This window comes from Hemiscyllium ocellatum, chromosome 25 (genome assembly GCF_020745735.1).
Source record: "Hemiscyllium ocellatum isolate sHemOce1 chromosome 25, sHemOce1.pat.X.cur, whole genome shotgun sequence".
In the NCBI taxonomy this organism is placed as follows: Eukaryota; Metazoa; Chordata; class Chondrichthyes; order Orectolobiformes; family Hemiscylliidae; genus Hemiscyllium; species Hemiscyllium ocellatum.
This window is the reverse complement of record NC_083425.1, coordinates 55756756-55774776: the sequence shown is the minus strand read 5'-3', so window position 1 is coordinate 55774776 and position 18021 is coordinate 55756756. Positions and strand designations below refer to the sequence as shown.

Sequence of the window (18021 nt, the reverse complement as noted above, 5' to 3'; positions counted from 1 at the left end):
AGACATTTTGCAGGATGTGTTAAAATGTAAGTGTTAGAATCCAAGCAAGGATCAAGAACTTTTTAAGTGAAATTTGAACAGTGTAATTAACCAAGAGAATTTGACCACAAGCATTTCATTTTTTAAATATAAATAAACTTAGCTACATACAAAAAGAAATTATGCAAAGCAAGTATCACTATATCAACAGCCTAGTCTTTAACTATGTATGCTATATTTTACTTTCCCACTCCCACAAAGGATCCCTTATCAGAACATCTTCAAGGCTTTTTTTAGGGACCAAGAAAAGGTATGCCACAGCCCAATGGAATTTACTTTCATTCTCCCCAGTATTCTTGCTATTTTCCAAGATCCAGGATTTTATGGGGACCCTTTCATAAGCTTTTAGCTTTTTGGCTTGAGCCCAATCTGCATTATGTATTGAACAATAACATTTGTATTTCCTCTCTTAAGTATACATTTAACATTCTTATCCTTTGGTTCTCCCAAGTGCCGTCTCCAGCTTGAACTGCCTTCAGTGAGCAAAGTGCCTAGACAAATTAAACAAAATAAGCTTCTGATTCCCACAGATCATCTCAGATGGTGATGGCTAGCAAAAGGGGCACAGCTTTAAATTGAGGGGTGATAGATATAGATGTCAGAGGTAGTTTCTTTACACAGAGAGTATAGGGGCATGGAGCGCACTGCCTTCAACAGTAGTAGACATGCCAACTTTGAGGGCATTTAAATGGTCATTGGATAGATATATAGATGAAAATGGAATAGTGTAGGTTAGATGGGCTTCAGATTTGTTCACAGGTCGGCGCAACATTGAGGGCCGAAGGGCCTGTAATGCGCTGTAATGTTCTATGTTCTATTCTATGTTCTATCTCTCTGACAATGTGAATATTCGCAGACAGGAGTGCAAACTAAATAGTTTACCTTATTTGATACTTCTTAATTACTGTCACCCATTTGAGAAACTTATAGTGCTAATGGAGTTTGCAACACTTTCCACAGACTTCTGTCCCTATTAAGGAACTTCATTATTGACCAACTGCTCCAACCTCTTTTTATCAGGAACTACATGCATAATTTAAATACTTTATTGAAGTAAAATGAGATTTTCTGGTACTACCATAAACAAGAAGGGTTACCCTTCTTCAAGTGCTCCCATAATTCACTCTGAATGGATTGAATAAACACAGGATAACCTTTAAGTTGTAGGCTTGTTTCAGTTACATTTACATCAAAGCTGCATTTACCAGTTTCTCAAATAGATGTTTGCAATAATGTAGAACTAAAACATCAATTCCTTAAAGTAAAAGTTATGTAGTAAAATATGTGAATTATGATGGTGCCGAGAGGAGACATTACAAGCTTTTCATTGCACTCATTCGAGTGCACATGCCAATAAAGGCGGTTTATTCTGTATATTTGGAATATAAACTGCAATGTATATATTATGAGGCACGTTGAATATTGTACAAGTTATTATTTATTACAAAACATCTTGCTTATTGCAAAGTTGCTTGTGAGACACTCGCAATCAAGAGGCTACATTATAAACTATTTACAGTCAATAATAAAGATTTACGTGGAGAAGGCAGGAGAGCGGGGTTTAGAAACATATCAGCCATGATCAAATGGGTGGAGAAACTTATTAACCAAATGGCCTAATTCTGTTTAGTGATTGGACATTGTACTTCAGTATTACATGAACCTGCTAAGGTTAATCCCTGAAATGTACCTGTATTGTGTTATAAAGTATATAGTAGTATTCACCTCTGAAATATATAAACAGTAGAACACATTATGCAGTGCATAATGGGAGTGTGATATTGTGTATATTGCAGGAGTTCTGATACAGTGTATATCATAGAATCATAGAGATGTACAGCATCCCTTCGGTCCAACCCATCCATGCCGACCAGATACCCCAACCCAATCTAGTCCCACCTGCCAGCACCTGGTCCATATCCCTCCAAACTCTTCCTATTCATATACCCATCCAAATGCTTCTTAAATGTTGCAATCGTACCAGCCTCCACCGTTTTCTCTGGCAACTCATTCCATACACGTACCACCCTAACCAATGTCCTGTACAGCCGCAACATGACCTCCCAACTCTTGTACTCAATACTCTGACCAATAAAGGAAAGCATACCAAACGCCTTCTTCACTATCCTATCTACCTGCGACTCCACTTTCAAGGAGCTATGAACCTGCACTCCAAGGTCTCTTTGTTCAGCAACACTACCTAGGACCTTACCATTAAGTGTATAAGTCCTGCTAAGATTTGCTTTCCCAAAATGCAGCACCTCGCATTTATCTGAATTAAACTCCATCTGCCACTTCTCAGCCCATTGACCCATCTGGTCAAGATCCTGTTGTAATCTGAGGTAACCCTCTTCACTGTCCACTACACCTCCAATTTTGGTGTCATCTGCAAATTTACTAACTGTACCTCTTATGCTTGCATCCAAATCATTTATGTAAATGACAAAAAGTAGAGGACCCAGCATCGATCCTTGTGGCACTCCACTGGCCACAGGCCTCCAGTCTGAAAAACAACCCTCCACCACCACCCTCTGTCTTCTACCTTTGAGCCAGTTCTGTGTCTAAATGACTTGTTCTCCCTGTATTCCATGAGATCTAACCTAGTTCACCAGTCTCCCATGGGGAACCTTGTCAAATGCCTGACTGAAGTACATGTACATCACATCTCCCGCTCTGCCCTCATCAATACTCTTTGTTACTTCTTCAAAAAACTCAATCATGTCAGGGAGTATGCTATAATGTATGTTGCGGGGGTGGGGAGGTGGTGGAGTTGCTGTGATACTGTTTATTTGGGTGGCACGGTGGGTCTCTGATTTTCACTGCTGCCTTGCACAGCTAAAGACCAGGGTTTGATTCCAGCTTTGAGGAGAAAGTGAGGTCTGCAGATGCAGGAGATCAGAGCTGAAAGTGTGTTGCTGGAAAAGCGCAGCAGGTCAGGCAGCATCCAAGGAACAGGAAATTCGACGTTTCGGGCATAAGCCCTTCATCAGGAATGAGGAAAGTGTGTCCAGCAGGCTAAGATAAAAGGTAGGGAGGAGGGACTTTGGGGAGGGGCGATGGAGACGTGATAGGTGGAAGGAGGTCAAGGTGAGGGTGATAGGCCGGAGTGGGGTGGGGGCGGAGAGGTCAGGAAGAAGATTGCAGGTTAGGAAGGCGGTTAGGAATTCAGCACCGCCTTCCTAACCTGCAATCTTCTTCCTGACCTCTCCACCCCCACCCCACTCCGGCCTATCACCCTCACCTTGACCTCCTTCCACCTATCACGTCTCCATCGCCCCTCCCCCAAGTCCCTCCTCCCTACCTTTTATCTTAGCCTGCTGGACACACTTTCCTCATTCCTGATGAAGGGCTTATGCCCGAAACGTCGAATTTCCTGTTCCTTGGATGCTGCCTGACCTGCTGCGCTTTTCCAGCAACACACTTTCAGTTTTGATTCCAGCTTTGGGTGGTTATTCTCCCTGTGTCTGTGTGGGTTTCCTCCAGATGCTCTGTTTTCCTCTCACAGTTCAAAGATGTGCAGGTTTGGTGGATTGGCCATGCTAAATTATTCCAGTGTCCAGGGAAATACAGGCTATGTGGTTGGATTAGCCATGGGAAATGCAGTGTTACATAGAAAAGATGTGGGGTGGGTCTAGGTGGCATGATTTTGGAGAGTCAGTGCTGAATGGCCTCTAAATATGTGATTCTACGATATGACAGGGGTGTGATGTAAAATATATTAGGAGGTGTGACAGAGTGTATATTGCAGAGGTTGTGATACAATTGTTTTTGCAGATGGTGTTATACTGTGTATATTACAAAATATGTGATATCGTGCATATTACAGGGCACGTGATCCATTGTATGTTACTATTAGTATGATAGAATGTCCACTACTTAGGATGTCATACAGTGTATATTTTAGAGGGTGTGATTCACGATATCTGGGAATGATGTACGGCTGAATTTATGAGGTGCCATGACCCCACCAATTTTCCCTCTAAACTGTATCTGTGCAGTTGCTTAAGGGGTCAATAGGTCAATTGATTTCTGGTACTGGAGATCAGGGCTGCACTCAGAGTTCAAAGTCCCTACAGTCACAAGAAAATTCTCAGCCATGTCCTGTTTGGGCAGTGCCCATTGTTGGGGATACATGGGGCTGAGTGAAGGCCGATGAGGCTTAATTGGAGAGGTCAGGGGTAGTTAATGGTGAGGAGTCTGTCCTCAATGTTGGGAGATGGTGGAGATGGGGGGATGTCTTCAGTTATCATCAGCGACACCTGAAAGGAGTTCACAATGTCTACTTAGAGTCATGGAGCTGTACAGGACAGGAACAGACCCTTCATCCAATAATCCATGCCAACCAGATACTCTAAATTAATTTAGTCCCATTTGCCAGCATTTTGCCCATGTCCCTCTAACCTCTTCCTATTCATATATCCATCCAGACACCTTTTGCTCAGTAATTGCTATTGGCTACCCAGGTGCAGTAGCCTCCCCCATCCATCTCCCCCAAGGGGCAGCATGAGGCACTGCAGTGACCATTGATTGGCCACTTATTGGTCTCATTCAGCTCAAGGGTGAGCGAACTGCCCAATGTTCCTCAAAATAGGAGCCAGGTCATGGGGCAGGAGGGAAGGCCATGTACTGCATGCGATCTGTTCTATGAGCCCATTTCCCTCAAATGCCTGCCACTACAAACCTGCTGGTGAGAGCTGTGAATCCAGCCCAGAGGATGTGTTATGGTGGATTGAAATATTCTGTACATTTGAGATAATGTTACAGTGTGTATTATAAGGTGCGATATGCTATATAATAGTGTGTGATACACTGAAAGACAGCAGATGTGTTATGCTGTATGTCACAGTTAGTTTGATTCAGTGTGTGTTACAAAATCTATAATACATATATTACAGAGTATGATATGGAGTGTGTGGCATAACGTACATTATCATAAGGTCTGTTACAGATGGTTTGATACAGCATATCACAAGGTCATGAATCTTTATAATTTTCTTCCTGAAAACGTGGTGGGATCAATGTTTGAACACTTTTAAGGCAGGTTCTTGATAAAAAGTGGGTGTAAGGTTATTGGTGTAAGCGTGATTGTGAAATATTCAGATCGGCCATAATCTTATTCAATGGCAGAGTAAGCTTGAGATGTCCTACAGTAGGTACGTGATAGTTCCATTCTTCTGTGTCACCCCATGCTATATAAAAATGACCTGTAAAGAGTTTGCAATGCAATCGTGTTATAGTCAATACACGTTTTAAAAGTATGCGCTTTAGAAACAGTATCCCCTATATGTCAATCAGATTATAGCCAATTTGCATTATAGCAGAATGATCTGTACTCCTAATTGGTCTGTGTGTTGGTAGATATATAATATGGAGGTATAACAGTGGTATATTACACGGAAAGTGATACACTGAATATTACAGGCGACCCCTGTGAACCGAGGATGTAACAGTGTAATATTGGGGATGTGCTATGGTGTATATTTAACTTCATGACTTAGCCTAATCTTATATGTCAGACTTTCCAATGGTTTCATTTCCAGATTGTCTTGTTTTTATTCACTACACACACTAAGGTGCCAACTCTCACATATTTCTTGTTTTTCGACAGAAATTGAGTAAATATTTTCCTGTGTCTGATATTGGGCAGCTCCAGGAAGACTCCTCCAATATAATCGAATTGTTACGGAATGCATTTGAGGTAAAACATCGTCCAAGCTCAGTTTCATGAAAACAAGCTTGTCCATTGTCCAGACCGCGTTGCCCACATTGAACAAAACAATCTATTGTAGCTGCTGGAAACTGAAATATAAAACAGGAAGAGATGGTAAAACTCAATGGGTTGGTAGTATCTGCCAAGTGAGAAACAGAGTTAATGTTTCAGGTCAAATATGATTTCTTCACAATGGCCAATACAAGCTTGGTATGTGTACCATGTTGTATATTGCATAGCATGGTGTCACCATAGAGTTATGCATGTCCTGCTGCATTGTCATGGAACTAGTGCTGTGATTTGGTACAATAGCAGTGCAGAGGCCTCAGGCTTTAATTTTGACCGTTCCATGTCCTCCCTTCTTTAGAACATTCGCTCCAAGATGGAAATCCGAGCTGAGAATGTCCCCGTAACAATGTCAGCCAAGGTCTCATCATTATCTTCTGCCACGTCTCGGAGTGACTCTTCTGTCTTCACTGTGGCCCCAGGAGAAGTGGTAAGAAACCCAAGTCTGTGTCAACTGGCAAATTCTAAACAGCAAGGGGAAATCCAGGAACACCACCTTAACTGCTGCCCAATAAGGCCCTGCGTGTGCTTGTGTGTACAATCATGTGGGTAGATGCTGAATTTCACCAGGTGAGCTCAGTTGTAACTCTAACAGTCTCCAGTGCTCTAGAGTAGTGAGGCAGCGGCAGGAGGATCAGTAGAAATATGAGAAGGGACTTGATTGCTTCTATTGTACTGGGTTGCAATCTGTTTGCTATAGATCAATGTCACTCGACCATTTCCTCGATATTGATTAGTTTTTAGCTCATAAGGAACCATCAAATCTACCAGAAGTCTTCATTGATCCTAAACTTAAAACATATTCTCTGATGTATCTTCTGCCCTGTATCCTGACTGTGTTCGAATCACGACTCCTTAGGGTAGATCTTCACTTTGTCAGATTGAGGAACAAACTCCTCACCTCCCTTCCTATTGACATCAGTCAGGAGAATTATATTAAGGGCTAACAGTTCTTTATCACTCACAGTTAAAATCAACCCAGTCAAGTGAATGAGTTGAAACACAATCCTGGAACTCCTGAACAACACTGGATGAGTCCCTATGAACCAGAGAATACAGTGGTTCAAGAAAATAGCTCACTACCATAGGACAGATAGGAAAAAAATTCTTGTCTAGCCAGCGTGACCCACATTCCTCATCCCAGTAAGTACCCAAACCGTCTCCAATTTAACCATATGCTTCCCATGTACTCAACATTCCTTATCTCTCTTTACGTGGATAAGTCTCAAGGCTGGTGCCAGTGATCATTTTTTGTTGTGATGATAACATCTCTTGTCTCTCTCGATCCTGCAGAGTCAGCAATGGCTCATTACGCTGTGTCTTGTGTGCACTGTGAGCCTCAAAACATCACTCTGGCAATTCAGGAAATAACACAATTGTTAAAGCATTTTTAAAAATATTGTCAGCTTTGTGAATTCCTATGTTCTAACTTCTCTTCTGTGGACTCGTCCTGAGAGTTCAACTTCACCAACTAGTACCTGACAGCTCTTTGCTCTCATGTGAGCTTTGCTGTGACCTGAGGTGAAGGCAGGGGGAACAACTTGCTCAGTAACCCCAGGGCACAGAGTCGTCAGGCTTTTGCTGTGCTTGGATTTGAGACTGGTGAGGCCAGGCTAGAAGCAGTATTGGGCCCCTGCTTGTAGTTATGGCACCTCCCCCCCTCCCTCCCATCTGAATAGTGCCCTGGGATCAAAGCCCTGCTATTCCTGCAATCTTCACAATGTTAAAGATTTTATCAAAGTACACTAAGACACCAATTTATCTGTTAGACAGACAAAGGCCAACATAAAACATGGACCAGCGCTGTAAGAACAAGAGCACTTATTTCTTACAAATAAATAGATTCCAGCTACAAGTAATTGACTGTGAACCCTCAGTATATGATTTTACTAATGAAAACTAACCCCCATCTAAAATATGGAACACACACACACACACACACAGAGTCTGTGTAAAGAAATTACCTCTGACATCTCCCCTAAACCTTCCTCCAATCACCTGAAAATTATGTCCCCTCGTGATAGACATTTCCATCATAGGAAACAGTCTCTGGCTATCCACTCTATCGATGCTTTTCAACATCTTGTACACCTCTCGCAAGTCACACCTCATCCTTCTTCGCTCCAATTAGAAAAGTCCTAGCTCCCTCAACTTTTCTTCATAAGACATGCCGTCCAGTCCAGGCAGCATCCTGATAAATCTCCTCTGCACCCTCTCTAAAGCTTCCACATCCCTCCTATAATTAGGTGACTAGAACTGAACACAATATTCCAAGAGAGGTCTAACCAGGGCTCTATAGAGCTGCAGAATAACCTTGCAGCTCTTAAACTCAATCCCCTGCTAATACACTACAACCTTCTCAACAACCCTATCAAGCTGGATCCTTTGAGAGATCTATGAACATGGACCCTAAAATCCCTCTGTTCCTCCTCACTGCCAAGAATCCTGCCTTTAACCCTGTATTCTGCATTCAAATTTGACCTTTCAAAGTGAATGACTTCACACTTTTCCAAGCTGAACACCAAGCCCAGTTCTGCATCCTGTCAATCTCCTGTTGCAACCTACAGCAGCCCTCTACACTAACCACAACTCCACCAATCTTTAAGTCATTGGCAAACTTATAAACCCACCCTTCCACTTCCTCATCTCAAGTCATTTATAAATGTCACAAAGGGAATCGGTCCCAGAACTGATCCTTGCGGAACACCACTGGTCACCAAGCTCCAGGCTGAAAACTTCCCATCTACCACCCCCCTCTGTCTTCTACGGGCCAGCCAATTCTGTTTCCAGACAGCTGGATTTCCCTGTGTTCTACGCCTCCTTACTTTCTGAATGAGCCTACCATGGGGAACCTTATCATACACCTTGCTGAAATCCATGTACACCACATCCACTGCTCTACCTTCATCACTGTGTTTTGTCACATCCTCAAATAATTCAATAAGGTTTGTGAGGCCCCTCACAAAGCCATGTTGACCATCTCTAATCAAGCTACAGTTTTCCAGCTAATCATAAACCCTGTCTCTCAGAATCCTCTCCAATACTTCACCCACCACTGACATAAGACTGCCTGGTCTGTAGTTCCCAGTAATATCCCTATTCTGTTTCTTGAACAAGGGAATAACACTGGCCACCTTCCAATCATTTGACACTACTCCAGTGGACAATGAGGATGTAAACATAATTGCCAAACATGCAGCAATCTCTTTCCTTGTTACCTGTAATAACCTTGGGCTTTTCCTGTGTGGCCCAGGGGATTTATCTATCCTTATATTTTTCAAAATTTTCAAAACATCCTCCTTCCTAACATCAACCTGTCCAAGCATATCAGTCTGTTACACACTCTCCTCAGAAACATCAAGGTCCCTCTCACTAATGAATCCTAAAGTAAAGTATTCATTAAGAACCTCCTCCGACTCCAGGTACAAATTCCCTCCATTGTCCCTGATTGGCCATATCCTCACTCTGGAATCCTGTTGTTCCTCAGATAAATGTAGAAAGCGTTAGGGTTTTCCTTAATCCTACTAGCTACTTAATTCTACTTAATCCTTTTCTCATGTCTCACTCTATCTCTCCTAAGTCCATTCTTCAGTTCCTTTCTGCTTACCCTGTAACCTTCTAAAACCCAGTCTGATCCTTGCCTCCTCAACCTTCACTAAGCTTCCTTTTTCCTCTTGACTAAATGTTCAACATTCCTTGTCACCCAAAGTTCTTTCAACCCACCATCCCTGTCCAGCATTATCAGCAAGTGCTTCCTGAACAACCTCCACATTTCTGTCATGCATTTCCCTGAGAACATCTGTTCCCAATGCAGGCGCCCCAGCATTGTAATTTCTTCTCCTCCAATTAAATATATTCCCATACTGTCTATTCCTATCCCTCTGTGTGAGTACAGTAAAGGTCAGGAAGTTGTGGTCAAAAGTAACCAAAATGCTCTTCCAGTGAGAGATCTGACACCTGGCCTGATTCATTGCCAAGCACCAAATCCAAGATGGCTTCCTCTCTATTTCACCTATCTACATATTGCATCAGGAACCCTTCCTGGACACACCTGACAAAAGCTGCTTCATCTAAACTATTTGAACTAAGTCGGTTCCAATCAATATTAGGGAAGTTAAATTCACCTATGATAACAACCCTGTTACTTCTGCACCTTTCCAAAATCTGCCTCCCAATCTGCTCCTCTGTGTCTCTGTTGCTATTGGGGGGGCCTGCTGAAAACTCCCAGTACAGTTACTCCTCCTTTCCTGTTTCTGATTTCCACCCATTATGACTCTGTAGACAAATGCTCCACAGCAATCTCCCTTTCTGCAGCTGTGATACTATCCTGATTAGCAATGATACTCCTCCATCTCTTTTACCTCTCTATACCTTTTGAAACATCTAAACTCTGGAATGCCCAACAACCATTCCTGCCCCTGTGATATCCAAGTCTCTGTAATGGCCACAACATCATCGTTCCGAGTACTGATCCATGCTCCTAGTTCACCACCCTTATTCTTGATGCTCCTTGCATTAAAATAAACACACTTCAACCCATCACTCCGACTGTACCTTTGCTCTGTGAAGTGTCTATCCCTCCTCACAGACTCTCTGCACACTGTATCTGGCTGTTCGCTACCTACTCCATTCTCTGGTTCATAGCTCCAGTTCACATCCCCTTGCCAAACTAGCTTAAACCCTCCTGAAGAGCTCTAGCAAACCTCCTGCCCAGGATATTGGTACCCCTCCAATTCAGGTGCAACCCGTCCTCCTTGTACAAGTCCCACCTTCCACAGAAGGTATCCCAATGATCCATGAAGTCCTTCCTCCTACACCAGCTCTGTAGCTACATGTCCAGCTGCACTTGCTCTCTGTTCCTAGCCTCACTAACCTGTAGCACCGGTAGCAATCCTCACATTACTACTCAGCTTGTCCTGGCTTCTGGTTTCCAATCTAACTCTCTAGATTCTTGTTTCAGGTCCTCATCCCTTTCCCTATCTATGTCATTGTTACTGATGTGTACCACAACTTCTGGATGCTCCCCCTCCCTCTTAAGAATCCTGTACACTCGATCCAACACATCCCTGACCATGGCACCCAGGAGGGGCCTCGGGACTGTTGCTCAACAAAGAGTCCCAGGGGTGTAGATGTACAGTTCCTTCAAAGTTGAGTCGCAGGTAATCAAAATAGTGATTACCTTCACTTGGCACAATAACCTTCATTGGTGGTACAATTGCAACATTCAAAAGGCATTTGGATGGGTATATGAATAGGAAGAGTTTGGAGGATATGGGCTGGGTGCTGGCAGGTGGGACTAGATTGGGTTGGGATATCTGGTCAGCATGGACGGGTTGGACCGAAGGGTCTGTTTCCATGCTGTACATCTCTACGACTGTATGAGTCTATGGTCAGTTTAGGATAGTATAGGAATTGGGACATTATGTTCTGGCTGTAAAACATAATGATGAGGCCATTGATGTATTCAGTTCGGGCCTCCCTGCTATTGGAAAGATATTGTTAAACTTGAAAAGCTTCAGAAAAGACTTACAATGATGCTGCTGTGATGGAAGGTTTGAGCTACAGGGAGAGGTTGAATAGACTGCAGCTATTTTATTTGGAGCAGCAGAGGATGAGAGGTGACCTTACAGAGGTTCATGAGGGACATGGAGAGGGTAGGGGAATCCAAAACTGGACACCAAATGTTACGGGTGAGATGGGAATGATTTAAAAGGGACATTTTCACGCGGAGGAATGAACTACCAAAGGAGGTGATGTAGGTAGATTGGGAGAGATATATAGGCTGGAGGAGGTTACAGAGATAACTGGGGGAAAGGGGGGGGGGGGATGTTGAGTAGGGGCTGTAGAAGGTCACAATGGCAGGGAGCAGTGTAGGAACTGGAGGAGGTTACAGTGATGGAAGAGGGTAGAGGCTGGAGGAGGTTATAGAGATAGGGATGGATATAGGGGCTGAACAAGGTTACAGAGATATGGAAGGATATAGAGACTGGAGAAGGTTATTGAGATAGGGAGGTGTTAGGGGCTGGAGGAGGTTATAGAGAAATGTAGAGTAGGTGGAGTTGGAGGAGGTTAGAGTGATAGGGATTGGTGTAGGGGCTGGACGAGGTTACAGAGATATGTACGGGTGTAGGAGCTGGATGAGGTTACAGTAATAAGGAGCAGAATAGGGGCTGGAAGAGGTTACAGTGACAGGGAGGGGTATACGGTCTTGAGTTCCAGTCATAGGGTGGGTGTGGGGGCTGGACAAGATTACAGAGATCTGAAGGAATGTAATGGCTGGAGGAGGTTACAGAGATAGGGAGGGGTTTATAGGTTGGAGAAGGTTATAGAAATAGATAGGGGTGTATGTGCTGGAAGAGGTTACAGTGATAGGAAGGGATTTAGGGACTGGAGGAGGTGACAGTGACAGGAAGAGATAAAGCGCATGGAAGAGATTACAGTGATAGGAAGGAATGTAGAGAGTGGAGGAGGTTCCAGAGATTGGGGAGTGTGTAGGGACTGGAGGAGGTCCAAGTGATAGGGAGGGGGTGTAGAGGCTGGAGGAGGTTCCAGTGATAGGGAGGGATTTCAGGACTGGAGGAGGTTCCAGAGATTGGGAGGGTTGTAGGGACTGGAGGAGGTTACAGTGATAGGGAGTGGTGTAGGTGCAGGAGGAGGTTACAGGGGTAGGGAAGGCTGTATGTGCTGGATAAGTTTACAGAATTGAGAGGAATGTAGGGGCTGAATGAGGTTAGAGATAGGAAGTGGTGTAGGGGTTACAAAGGTTAAAGTAGTAGGGAGGGATCTAGGAGCTGGAGGAAGTTAGGAGGGATTTAAGGGTTGTTACAGTCATGAAGCGATGTCAGGTCTGGGAAGGTTGTAGAGACTAGAAGAGGCTACAGTGATAAGGGGTGGGTAGACTGAAGGGGTTTACAGTGATAGGAAGGAGTGTAAGGGCTGGAGGAGGTTACAGTGATAGGGAGGGGTGTGGGGGCCAGAGGGGATTACAGAGATAGGAAGGAGTGTATGGGCTGGAGGAGGTGACAGTGATGGGTGGGTTGTGGGTGTGCTGGAGGTAACAGAGATAGAGAGTGTCATGCCGTTAATACTATTTCTTTTATCTGTTCATAATCAGAAAGAGTTTGAGCTGAAAGTGAAAGCTATGGATTCCATTATGTGTACCAATGAGAAGGAGCAGAGGGCAAACCTGATTGTTAAGCCTAGCACTTTCACAGATGCTTTGACAGTGGATACCTCCCTGTTGTGTGAAAAATGTTCGTGTGAAACGGTAAGATCCAATTGCCACATCTTAATTTGAAAATTGCAATTGGTGTTTCACATTTTCTAACCTGTCTGCTGTAATTCATCAACAGAATCCAGAGAAGAACTCTCCAAAATGTAAAGGGAATGGTGACTTTGTTTGTGGGCAATGCGTGTGCAAGGATAATTGGTAAGAAATGAGCACAGCCATGTGGGACTGACCATGAAAGAATAGCAAAGGAACCTGTAATTTAATTGTCCTTCTCATGTCCTCAGCAGCTTTGAAAGAGTTTCGGACAAATTAAGTAAATTTGAAGAATATCGTCATTCTTGTAATATGGGAAATTAGCGTGGTGCTAATGTTAATAGACTGATAACCCAAAGGCATATCCATCCCACAATGTCATCTGGGGAGCTTCAATTCAATTCATTTATTAGTCTTGAATTTAAATGCTGGACAGATGTCATGGGTGTGTCATTCAACTTAGCTTCAGCAGAGACTGTGGGGAGACTCCACCCACTCAGTAGTTCTAACTTTTGTACATGCTGATGTGCTAGATCGAGATATCTCCTCCATCTCCTCCACTGTCCACCACCATTTACAACAAGGTGTAGGAGATCTGCAGGACTTATATTTGATCCACTGGTGATGGGATTGCTTGGCTCTGTCTCTTGCATGCTGTTCTCACTGTTAAGGATACACCTGGTCCGTGTTGTAGCTGGTGCCGATGGATACAGAAAAATTACTTCCTCTGGGTAATCAAGAATGAGGGAAAGTAATTTTAAAACGAAGGGTCAGGCTGCTCAGGGGTCCTGTCCGGAAGCACATCTTCACACAAAGAGAAACTTGAGGCTCTCCTTCACAAAGCCAGTGTGATTGGAGGTCATAGAAACCTAGAAAATAGGAGTAGAAATTGGAAGAGATGGAATAAACTCTTCAAGACAAGTCAACTCATTACTCAGTTGCCACTTTGTCCCTATACTCTTTGATTCCTTTAGCCCTAAGAATATATCTAACTCCTTCTTGAAAACAATCAGTTATTTTGTCTTCGGCCACTTTCTGCGGCAGAGACTTCTACAGGATCACTGCCCTCTGGTTGAACATATTTCTCCTCACTTCAATCCTGAATGACCAACCCTGTATCCTAATAATGCAACAATTGGATGTTTTAAGACTGGAATTGATAAATTAGGTATTTAGAAATATGGAATTGAGCTGAGTAAATTGAGATTTGACTTGAGCATTGAAACAGACTGAAGGTGCTGATAGCCACCACTTGTTTTTAATTCCCCTAGTAGTCAGGAAAAAAAACACTTATTTTCTGAAACATACCATGCTGGCCAGTGATCGAGGCTGTTATTTCACTGTACATTTCTTTCTTCAGGCAAGGGGACACCTGTGACTGTGACACACGTAATCAGGATGGCACTGAGGTCAAAGCCTGCAAGAATCCCCTTGACAATTCCCAGATTTGCTCTGGTCGTGGGGATTGTTACTGTGGAGTTTGTTACTGTCATCCATCGGAATACCACCTGGAAAGATTTGAGGGAAAATATTGTCAATACAGCACCCTGCACTGCCCACGCTTTGCCGGCTTTATGTGTAATGGTGAGTGACACATGCACTATAGGTACAGTGCTGGTGATGTGGAAATTAGACCTTCTCTCATGGATTTCAGTGGAAGATTACAAGCATTTATATCCCTTTGGCTCACATTCATGGGACGATGCAAAGCCCTTTCCAACTAACAAGATTCTTTTTGAAGAAAGCTTACAAGTCAAACACAGTATGACGACACAAGGAACAAAACTGCCTGTACTGTTTGAGGAATACAGTCAATGAATCTGGTGCTCAAAAAGCACAGCCCCTCGGTCAGGCAGCATTCGAGGAGCAGCAGAGTCGATGTCCCGAGCATAAGCTCGAAATGCCGACTCTCCTGCTCCTCGAATGCTGCCTGACCGGCTGTGCTTTTTCAGTACCACACTCTTTGACTCTGATCTCCAGCATCTGCAGTGCTCACTTTCTCCCTCTTTATGGAATACTGTTAAGTACTGGGGAGAACACACTGTTCTCTCTCCAACAGTGTTGTGGGCTCTTTTAATGTCTATCAATGAGAAAAGATGTTATGAGCATCTGATAAACCAAACCTGTGACAGTGCAGCAATATCTCAGTACTGCGCTGAGAATATCAAGCTCAGATCGTATGCTGTCATCTATGCAGTTGTGTTTGAACTTATGATGTTTAGACCAGGGAACACACATGAGATTCTGACCCAATATGAACAAGAAATTGCAGGGTGCCAGGATATGATGGAGTTTGTAACCTTGAAAAGTTTATTGCTCAGTTTGTTTTGTCAGGTCAGCACTGAAACACGATGATTGGGTTTCAGTACCTCAGGATGGCAATGAACAACACTGAGCAGGTAGATCGCTCCTGATGTTACAGCCAGCTGACTGTAGGGTACTGCAGGCTATTGCTAGTTAATGGGGCCACCTTCACCTTTAGGGAAAGTGAGCAACCAACTGTGGGCAGGGCCAATGGTGAATATTAACCGTGAACTTAATGTCATGGAATTCCTGAAAAGAGAGTTAATTGATCAGCCTCTCCAGAAATCAAGCAGATTGATTCAAGCCTCTGTTGGTCTGAACATTGTAAATGTAGAACTCCTCAGGGTTAACCTTTCTCTGTTGGCCGTGAGAACATTGTAAATGCAGAACTTTTCGGGGTTACTCCTTCTCTGTGGCCTTGACTTCAGTAGGAACCATGAGCCTATTCAATGTTAGGCTTCAGAAAAGGATACAAAGATGGAAATAACATAGACATCAGGCGTTGAAAGAATAAAGGAGCATCAATATTTGGAAATGCTTTTGAGTTAATCCCGCTTTTCCTTTCTAGGTGCTGACAAATAATTGTAGATTTCCAGTAATCACTATGTATTTAAGCAAATTTACAACTAAAAATTATTTGCATTGACCAGAGTGGTTGGCAGTATAAGTTGCATTGACCAATGGAGTGGATAATATGACCATTTGGGTTGGCTGTATGAGTTGCATTGATTTGATAAGGTCTCCATTGAGTTTTGGCCAATTGGGTTTTGTGCCCTTAGAGTGTTTAAACCTGGTGTTTGATTCAGTTTTGGTTCTGGTTTGTCCACAGATCACGGTGAATGTTTTGAGGAAAAGTGCATATGTAGAGAAGGATGGACAGGTGACTCGTGTGAGTGCCCTATCAGCAACGCCACATGCATTGACATCAATGGGGTGAGACTGCAATTACATCACAACATCACAGACACCGTCAGGTGGAAAATGGACATGGGTAGTCATGTCTTTGGGGATTTTTAACTTGGGATACTAGTTAACCATTGCCTGTGCTATCATAAAAACATTACCACCCATTCCTGTTTCAGATCCGACTTAATCTGTGTCTCTGGTATGACATTCTCACCAAATGATATTCTGGGTTTAAAAGTTTAATTATGAAGATTATATAAAGCAGATTCAGAGAACATATTTCCAGGAAGGAGGGGTTAATTTCAGGATAAGGGGAGGTGTTGACAACTTTGGTAACAACTTTTGACTAGTAATCCAGAGGGCCAGGGCAGCTATTGGTTCAAATCTCACCTTTGCAGCCAGCTGAATTTAGATTAGATTACTTACAGTGTGGAACAATAAGTCCACACTGGCCCTTCGAAGAGCAACCCACCCAGACCCATTCCCCTGCATTTACCCCTTCACCTAACGCTATGGGCAATTTAGTTAGGCCAATTCACCTAACTAGCACATCTTTGGACTGTTGGAGGAAACCGGAGCACCCAGAGGAAACCCACGCAGACACAGGGAGAATGTGCAAACTCCACACAGTTGCCTGAGGCATGAATTGAACCCGGGTCTCTGGCGATGTGAGGCAGCAGTGCTAACCACCGTGCCACCCAAACTCATCACAAATCAGAAATGTAAAGCCATGTCAGTGATGGTGACCATGAAACTGTCATAGATGAGGCTCACAAATATTCTTTACAGAAGTGCCATCCTTATCCACTCTGGCCTAGATGTGACTCCAGGCTCACAGCAAAGTGGTTGACTCTTAACTGTACTCTGAAATTGTCTAACAAGCCTCTCAGTTCAAAGGCAATTAGTGATGGGAAACAAATTCCAGCCTTGCCAGCGATGCCCACATCCAATGAAGGAATAAAGGATAAAAGAGATGGTTTATATTCTTCAAATCAGAATTAAGCCATTCAGGGTGAAATTATGGATCTACCTCCGCCAAAAGGCTGTTTTGGCTTCAATTGTAATTTAAAGATTGAGATTGATCGATTTTGGATGTAAGAATATCATTGGGTGTGGAGCAAAGGTGGGAAAATGGCATTGAGATAAAACAATCAGATTCATAGTGCTGAACAACCCCTGCTCTAATGTGTGATCCCATTTTCAATTTAGTGAAGAAATCTTCAGGCATGAATAAGAGGGAAGAATTTATAGAAACAGCAGAGTATGCTTAGATGGAGGTTTATTCGATATTGGGGAGAGACTGATCAGCTCTGACTGCTTCACCAACACCCTGCAATTATGATTTGGAGATGCCAGTGTTGGACTGGGGTGTACAAAGTTAAAAATCACACTAACCCTGCAATTAGTCCAAGAGCAAATAGTTGGTGTTAGAGCTCCCTCTGCTGTCACACAAAAAAAAACTTGGTAGGACTTCTTCATTTCTCAGGTTCTGTGGCACTGCCCTGGTTACTTTGTTCAAATGGAAGAATTCATCTCCACTTACCTCATCAAACAAAACTGATGATGGTCAGGGCAGAAGCTGAGTGTTCTGTAACCTAGAGTTTCCACCTTTGTTTTCCTGATTACAGGGACTCTGCAACGGTAATGGTGTCTGTGATTGTGGAAGATGTCAGTGTTATGATAACAATGCTGATCCAACCTGTAACTCTTTACAGTATTTGGTAAGTGTGTA

General features: G+C 43.3%; 1 protein-coding gene across 3 annotated transcripts in view; it reads left to right on the top strand.

The window, feature by feature from the left end:
- Window positions 1-18021, top strand: part of itgb4 (integrin, beta 4) — a 133297-nt gene that overhangs the window by 29340 nt on the left and 85936 nt on the right. For all 3 annotated transcript variants that reach the window (XM_060844379.1, XM_060844380.1, XM_060844381.1), the window contains exons 9-15: window positions 5648-5737; window positions 6117-6245; window positions 12930-13082; window positions 13168-13244; window positions 14440-14663; window positions 16213-16316; window positions 17918-18010. In XM_060844379.1, the coding sequence (XP_060700362.1) occupies window positions 5648-5737; window positions 6117-6245; window positions 12930-13082; window positions 13168-13244; window positions 14440-14663; window positions 16213-16316; window positions 17918-18010 (870 nt within the window). The remainder of the gene's footprint in view (window positions 1-5647; window positions 5738-6116; window positions 6246-12929; window positions 13083-13167; window positions 13245-14439; window positions 14664-16212; window positions 16317-17917; window positions 18011-18021) is intronic.